The sequence below is a fragment of the Rhodamnia argentea genome, chromosome 3 (assembly GCF_020921035.1).
Source record: "Rhodamnia argentea isolate NSW1041297 chromosome 3, ASM2092103v1, whole genome shotgun sequence".
Classification (NCBI taxonomy): Eukaryota; Viridiplantae; Streptophyta; class Magnoliopsida; order Myrtales; family Myrtaceae; genus Rhodamnia; species Rhodamnia argentea.
The window spans coordinates 17,303,695-17,312,329 of NC_063152.1; the positions used below are offsets into that span (position 1 = coordinate 17,303,695).

Here is an 8,635-nt window from a genome sequence, read left to right on the forward strand (position 1 = left end):
GTTCGGTTTGGTTTGGTTTTTCCAAAAACCAAACCGAACCGAACCATTAGGGTGAAAAGCTTGAACCGAATGGAACCCGCCTTGAACTAAATATGAACTGAACCAAATATCCAATTCAGTTTGGTTCGGTTCGGTTCGGTTTAGTTTTTGATTTTTAGTTTTAACTTTCCATTTTTTTCCAAAGCTGATGCACTGGCCCATCACCACCGCCCCCAAAATTCAAAGTCCCCACAGGCTTGGTTCAGCGCAAAGAAAACCACTCCACCAGTTCTCCCCCGACGCGCCTCCCCACGGTGTGTGCGGCCTCGCAGGACGCGAGCAATGACCGGCACAACAGGCGGTTGAAGTTCAAGTGCTGGAGCCACCCGTTGAGGCACCCGATCTCTCGCAACGGTTCACCCTCCTCCCTCGGCGTAGAGAGGCACACCATGCGGTCGGGCACCCCAAAACCCCTTGCAAACGAAGGCGAGGGCGTCGCGAGCCCTCGCGGCCCCGACCCACCCTTGCGGTGGCCGGCAAGGGCCTAAGCGAGGACCGTGAGCCCTCTCTTCGCGAGATCTCGCCGCTTGATGGAACGATGATTGGGAGGTTTCACGAGAGAAATTGAAGTCACGGGTGCGTCCTTTCTTAGTGATGGAATTGGAAGAAGCTCGCGGTTCACTGTTCAATGTTCCCTTTAAATTGATTGCGTTAACCGCCATAGTTGTTAGCGAGATTGAACAAGCTCGTTAGGGTTGATTTTGAATTTTAGCCTACTGAAAATGTCTGATTTATTGGTGGCGGTGGCGGCGGCATTGTGGCGGCGGCGGCGAGGAAACGCCAACGATGGGTAGGATGGGGTTGAGGGTGATGGCAGTGGCGGCGTTGGTCACGAGGCATGGGTGGGGGGTGGGTAGGAGTGTGAGGAGCATGAGGGGGTGGAGGTTTTGGGCGTGTTGAGGGAGCTCGAGGCTTGCGTAGCGTCGGTGGGGAGGTTGAATTAAAAGAAAAAAAAAAGATTTTCGGTTCGGTTCGATTAACCGAACTAAACCAAAACAAATTGAACCAAAAGAAATAAATGGTTATTTTTCAATTAACTGAACCAAAATTGAATTGAATTGAACCAAAAATGGATAAATTTTTGGTTCGATTCGATTCGATTAATAGTTCGATTCAGTTTTTTGGTTAGTTTTGACACCCCTATCGTGAACGTTGGCATGGCTCAGCATAACCCGAGTCGTTGAAAGAAAATCAAGACCGACTCGTCTAAAACTCTTGCAGCTTGTCTAAAACTCAAAAAAGTAGAAATAAAATCAAAGCAACAAGACTCCACTGTCAACCCACGGGGCTCCTCCTAGCAACCGCACCTTCAAATATATTCGCCATGGTGGGTGTCAAATGAACAGTGAGAACATGACCTCTGATTTGATGCCATTGTTACAAGAGCTAGAGAATTTTTTTTAGCTTTTTAATTATTTCTTTATTTTGATTAACTTTTTTATTTAAATTATTTTAATTTCAACCCCATTTGTAAAAAAAATTAATAAAAAAAAGTTAATTTTTTAATTTCTTTTGAATTTTTAAATTTTCCCCTTTTTTACACGTCCCAATTTGAATTTTTTTGTAGTCAAAAAATTAGTTTAGGATAATTTATACAAATTTAGGGTTTTTTTATGGTAGTAGCTCAAAATAAAATCATTTCCGGTAGATTAGTCTGAATGGATTTTCCAAAAAGAAGACACTAGAATTATACTTTCATTTTACAAGAGGCGCCTTTAATCAATAAATAATAAATATTGCATACACTGTTTTCGAAAGAATAAGGCACCTTCTCTATCATTAATTTAGTGGTTACGATTGTCTGCTCTCTTATTAATCATCCTTTTGTTCCAATTGGTAGCATCATGATTATTGATGTTACGATGGACACAATTTAAATATTTTTTGGTGGTATCATCCATACAACATATTCAACTGAAATCTTGTAGGGAACACATCACTTTACCAAAATAGGAAATTGTCCCACTCGAAAAAATGTGAGCAAATTGATTAAAAAAAAATGGAAGACGAAGGTAAAACAAGCTTACGGTCTCTTTTATTTTATTTTGTGTCGTTCTTTCCCATATAACTACCTGAGTTTGTGATAAACTCATCAAATTATATGTTCGAATAATTAATTTTTTTTTTAAATTCCAGCCTTTCAAAATTTCCGTCCTCGTAGATGTTGAAAATAATTTAACGAAGATAAGAAGCTTGTTCGTAGCATAAAAATCTAAAGGGGGAATTATCGCCAGCTGTATAATTAAAGGCATGCATATCTGCGGGAGATCAATCTTGACTCTTCGAAAATATTTCCTTTTTCTATAAACCCACGTACACTAGTAATCTTAGCCTGACTCGAATTGGGAAAACCCCTCAGTCCAATATCGATGACGTCACTCGCCTTCCCAATTCCAACGGTAAACTATATATCCCTCTGCAGCCTCCCGAGTCTTATGTCGTCTTCTTTGTATTATTCTCTCCTACGTTGCCTTCTCTCTTTATCCTCTCTCTCTCAATTCCTCTGAACTGTTGCCTTTGTCGTTCTCGCAAAGTGCTTTCCCGTATCTTAAACCAAAACCCCATGAAGCTCATCGATTCCTTCAGCCCCACATCACCTCCCGTAGGCGGCGTCCTGAGAGGGGCGGTCCATTCGCCGCCGTTGATGGACTCTTCGGCGTGTGTTTCTTATCCGCACAATCACGAGAAGAAACCCATTAGCGACCACATGGGAGGCGAGGTCCACTCGCTGCAGTTGACGGACTCCTCGTTGTGCCTTTCTTATCAGCACGATCAGGAGAAGAAACCCGACGAAGGGGCCAGAGATGATGTTTCATCTGCAGTAGAGGTGGTGGCTCGCAACTTCTTCCCCCTCACGCCTGATCCCAAGGGTTTCTCGGACGCGAAGGTACTGAAGAAAGAGGCCTCGGAAGGTGAAGAAGAGGAAGAGAGATGCGGTGGCGTTTCCACAGATCAAGAAAAAGCTTACGAAGAGCGATCTCGGGCACCTGTCGAGGCTCTTGATACCGCGGGCGGGCGTTTTGAGCCACGTGCTCCCGTGCATGAGCAAAGAGAGAGTGGAGCGAGTCGAGAGCAAGGAGGGTGACAAAGTCGTCGTGTGGGACGCGGACACGCGCTTCGAGCATCGACTGGTGTTTGTTTACTGGATATCGTCCAAATCATATGTGCTGAACTGGTGTTGGAACAAGGAGTTTGTTCAGCGGAAGGGGCTGGCGGACGGCGATGAGATCGGGATATACTGGCATCCTATTGCGAGCACGTTCATTTTCAGTCTTCTCCGCAAGGCGAATTAGTGTTTCGTGATGCTGACTAGCCATCAACTGAGTGACCGAATCATTTAATCAGACTTAATCTTGCATTAATATTCATTTTCTTCGGTGGCCGACGGGAGACATTTTTTTATCTTTAGAGAAGTACTAGTAGTTTTGGGATTTTGCTGTTATATGAAATTAGGCCGTCTCTACTTTCACTCAGAATTTCCATTCTTAGTGAATGTTTTCTTGATCCGTTTCTTTTCTATCATAGTTATATACGAAATTTTATGTTCCATTCTTAGATATCTATATACACATGAAGGTATACTTTAGATGGCCAAAAAGTTGATTATGGTAGATTGATCTGACGTACCATTCCACGTGGACTGTAATTCTGTTTTACAAATTGACATTCCAATGGAATATGAAGTTACAAATTTCGCAGTATTATTACCGTATGAGCTCGAGTTTGTTTTCTGTCCAGAATGTCATCAAGAGCATCGAAATTGATTCGCAATCCTCTCAAAGAGAAACTGATGTAGGAGTCTTTCATATATGAAAAAGATTAGATCTCACACACTTGGTAACCACTATGCACAAGAGGGACCTAAATCGATCACCGCATGTACAATTCTGTTTCGCCAGATAGTACGGCGGAAACAGCTTCGGAGTAAACTTTCTCCTTTGACTAAATACGTTTAATAAGATGATTAATTGAAACCTTTATAGTGATCATAAACTTGAGTCACAAGCTCATTGTCAACAGTGCCATAGCATAATCAATCAACTTCCATCTCATGCCTAGCCTGTTGATAGTAGGCTCAACAAGTAATCAACTCAGATCCTACAAAAACCAATGGAGACCTTCGTTCTTCACTCTTGGTTCATATGTTCACTCTATCTAACCAACTCAAATCACGTCATTTTGATGCCCGTCATTTGCAATAGCTTTGAGTTGCAACCTTGAAGGGTTGGCAATCATCCAGTTCCACCTTTCATTAGGAGTCCAGAATGCACATACACCCGAAGGACGCGAATAAGCCTCAAAAGCAGCACAAGAAGATTTCAAATTCAACAAGACGATTTCTGACTAACATTCCTTATTTTGACACATTGTTATCCAACATGATTCCAGTAGAGAACTGAAGGCTTGGGCAGGCATCAGACTGTGCAAAAGATAAACACGAGTATCCACAAAAAGGTTCCTCGTACAACATTTTGGCTATTAGAGAAGGGAGAGGAATAGGAGCGTGCACAGGAGGAGACAGTGATTAAAAAGGAGTCTTGTATCATGTCAATTGATTTCTTCTCCAAACATTTGGTAGGCATCCCCTTATTGCCACCTCGATGGAATTGCCGTTTCCTTTTGATCAACGAAAACATAGTTTCGGAGGAAACAGAAGTAATCATCTCGAAAGCAAAAAAGGAGGAAAACTGCAATTACCTCAGCTGTAACCTTCCGGGCATCCAACAAATCGATCTGCTTTACTTCCAGTGAGAGCCATAACCGCGTCAGGATACCTTTGACAGGAATGGAGACAACTAGTTAGCTCAACGCTAACCATGAAATAATTGTAAGATGATATAAGGATCTTGCTGAAAAATTATAAGGAGGTCCCATCCAAACATCTCCACAAATAAATTACAAATGATGATCATCTAAACCGGCACCCCCAATGACACACTAATAACAAAAAGTGTTTCTTTTCACACATGAAAAGGAGAAGAAAGGTTGCCAACCAACATAGATAAATGTGAATGCCAACGGCAAAGCCAAATAAATAACTATAACATAGACAAGTTAAGCAAATAGATCTAATCACTACCCTGTGCTTGAAGTTCTTGCACCCAATTTTTGGTTCGCTCAAATGACGCCTTCAAGCAAGAAAAGAGTCTGTCACTTTCCTAGGAAAACATATAAGCCAAAAGAAAGTAGAGAATAAAACCATACATGGACAAAGTCACTAGATTCCTATATGGACATACAGATAGTCAAATCAATGGCTCAACTTCGTATAGAATCTGCACCCATGTAAATATGAGCAGTCTTGGGGTGGCTATGAGAATAATAACACGTTATGGGCCACAAATTCTTGAAGAATAGATTCCGCCCAAAAACAGACTGTTATTTTGACAAACACCCAAACACTGTTACGCAATCAGTTCTCTAGATCAAATGGTCCTTTTTTTCAAAATAGAGGGGACTTCCCTCCTTTCCCCCCAACCTTAAGGGAGTTATAGAGGGGACATTCCATGTAAACCTTAAGAAGGAACATTGATCATGCACCATGATTAAAAATAAGAGATCGACAACCGGTTTCAAGTTTATCCAGGGAAAGAAAGACAGTAGATCTTCAACAAAGACAGTCGAAGATTACACCGACATAAACAAGGACAGCAATATATTATGCATCTGATAGAGATGCTGAAAACAAGTTCAATGGTGACACCACAAGATCAGCTACCTTCTGCCAATATATGCAGCAAGAATAAGAATCACACTAACAACAAAAACCAAACAATCAATCATAACTCCAACCGAACAAAGGTCAGCCAGGCCTCCAGAGAAGGATAAATCGGTTCGCTCTTTGATAATTCCACAGAAAACTCATACCATGGGAGCAATAACTTCGACTAAATAATATTTATTGACCTCATAAGGACATGAACTTGTACGTGATAAGTTGATGAGGGTTCCCAAGAATCAGAAATAAAGGACCAGCATATGCAACTCCATTATCAGAAAATGAACATCTTTTGAAAACTGAAGTGCTAGGATGCTAAGATTGCAAGCCAAAAGAAGCCGATTCACATATTACATGCGTTCCCTTGTAGTGAAAACTATTACTTTGCACAAAGATCTCTTGCCACAGTCAAAGAATTCTCGATAGCAACTTCATACAGCATCAGAGCCAATAATTGGTTTCTTGTTAGCTTCACTTACTAGGTTTGTCATGTCATACGCGATGATTGCTGCGGCAGCTCCCCTATAGTACATGGGAGCCAAGCCCAGACCTCAAACTTCACAATTTCATCATTTATGGCCAAGGTCTGAGAAAAGAAGGTAGCGCCGACAGTGGATTCCTACATTAACAGAAGAGCTTCATAGCAAAGGTAAAACAAGCTTAGAGTATCCCATACCGATGCCGTCTCTTTCTTTGTTTCATCTTCTTCCTTTTTTTTTCCAATGTAACTAGCGGTGTTTTTTTCTCTATTTATAAACTCATTATTATCATACTTTGTACATCTAAAAATCTTTCTTTTGTTCGAATTAAAAAAAAAATCCAGCCTTTTAAAGTTCCGTCCTATTACATGACGAAAATAATCTAAAGTAGCATAAAAATCTAACTGGGAATTATCTTCAACTCATTACTATATAATTAAAGCTTGTGTGATATAAGAGCATCCGTAGGAAATCAATCTTGAATCTTTGAACATATTTCTATTTTTATAACCCCACATACACTAGTAATCTTAACATGACTCGAATTAGGAAAGCCCCTCACTCCAATATTGATGACGTCACTCCCCTTCCCGATTCCAACGGTAAACTATATATCCCTCTCTAACCTCCGAGTCTTATGTCGTCCTCTTTCGATTCTCTCCAACGTTGTCTTCTCTCTTTAGCCTCTCTCCCAATTTCTCTGAACTTTTGACTTTGTCCGCAAAGTGTTTTCTTGTTTCTTAAACCAAAACCCCATGACGCTCATCGATCTTTTCAGCCCCAAATCGCCTCCCATAGGCGGCGTCATGAGAGGGGTGGTCCACTCGCCACCGTCGATGGGCTCTTCAGCATGCATTTCTTATATGCACGATCATGAGAAGAAGTCCATTAGCGACCAATGTTGGATATATTGTTAATATAGTCCAAATAATATGTTCATATACAAGCCCAATATGTGAAAGCATGGCTATTTGGGTCCATATGAGCTGGAGCCCAATAGCTTGCATATTAACTCTAGGGTTCTCCTAAGCTTGAGATAATACTATTGAGCATTCCAAACTTGATGTCTCTTGGTGTAATACTTCAAGCAACCATAAAACACTTTCTACTCTCTCAAATCCATAACCTCCAACAATCTTGAAGTATTAGATTCGTGTGTCGGATTTGAGCGAGTAAGGTGCCTACTTGAAGATATCATTAAGACGAACTCGCAGGTGTATTTTTTTTATATTCAATTCGATGGTGGGATCAGCCGGGATATGAGTTTGAAGATTCGGGTGACCGAAATCTTTGATTCAAAAACCCAGAAATAATAGCCAATTTCGGAGGGTGAAACCACTTGGGTTTTGTTCTACTCCTTGATACGAATGTTTGAGTGGTCACTTGCGTCGAACGAAGATTGGACGATGGAGATACGGCTGCGGGAAGTTTCATTGTCGTGCGCGATTTTTCGGTAACTTTTCAGCTATCTTTCCGGCCGGTTTGCAACGAGTTTTCGGCAATAAGGGCAGTCCATCTTAAGATTTTTTGGGGTTTGTTTTTTGGAAAATTCCACCTCTACAGAGCGGTTTTACCAAGGCCTTGGACATTATGCAAATTTGTGAGCTCCAAGGACTCCAAGGTGTACTCTTTCTAACTCTTTGTTCTGATTAAAATGGCAAAACATAGTTCCCATGATATTATAAAGCTGCAATCACTTGATGTTATTGAATTTCATGGTTGGAAATTACATGTTCAATTTGGCATGAAAGAACCTGAAATATTCTACATTGTATTGAGTGATTTTGCATCTATCACTAAAGATGTGGATGAATATTAATGGAACAAAGATGAAGATTTTTGTAGAGATTGCTTGTTGACCTCTCTAAATCCTCATCTAGCTATGACTTATAGTGAGTATAAGACGGCGAAAGAGATATGGGATCACTTGAACGCTCGGTTCCAAAAACAAGAGGGACTCTCTAAAACGCTCCAAGTGGAGAAGTTCTTTGACTTTAAATTCAATATGAATTTGAGTATTACCTCTCAATTAATTGAACTTGGGAACATGAGGAACCAGGTGAAAGATGATAATTCCAATATGTCCGATAACCTCTTTGTGTTGAGTAAACTACTTGTTGAATGGAGTTCTTTCAAGACTGAAATGCACAGATCGAAGGAACAAATGGGACTGGATGAATTAAAAAGGTATATTCACATTGATGATCAAAACTTGTTTATGAAAAGTTTGGAACAAGTAGGACGACAAAAGCCGGTTGCCAACTTAGATTCACACTACAATAAACCTCAGAAAAAGTCCAAGTCACTAAAAGGTGAATCCTCTTCACGGTTAGAGGCCAAAAAGACTATCTCCAAAAGGAAGAAGAAGGACAAGTGCCATACCTGTGGAAAGTGGGAT

General features: G+C 40.8%; 1 protein-coding gene across 1 annotated transcript; it reads left to right on the forward strand.

The window, feature by feature from the left end:
* Positions 1–2,602: 2,602 nt before the first annotated feature.
* On the forward strand, positions 2,603–3,332 carry LOC125314118 (B3 domain-containing protein At2g33720-like). Its single transcript, XM_048275594.1, has 2 exons — positions 2,603–2,926; positions 2,991–3,332. The coding sequence occupies exons 1-2, from the start codon at positions 2,603–2,605 to the stop codon at positions 3,330–3,332; spliced, it is 666 nt and encodes a 221-aa protein (XP_048131551.1).
* Positions 3,333–8,635: the final 5,303 nt, after the last annotated feature.

What these genes read in the sequence shown, in the direction of transcription:
- LOC125314118 (XM_048275594.1), top strand. Translation starts at nt 2,603, where the DNA reads ATGAAGCTCATCGATTCCTTCAGCCCCACATCACCTCCCGTAGGCGGC. An exon ending in AGGGTTTCTCGGACGCGAAG is followed by an intron (nt 2,927 to 2,990) that starts GTACTGAAGAAA and finishes GCGTTTCCACAG; the next exon opens with ATCAAGAAAAAGCTTACGAA.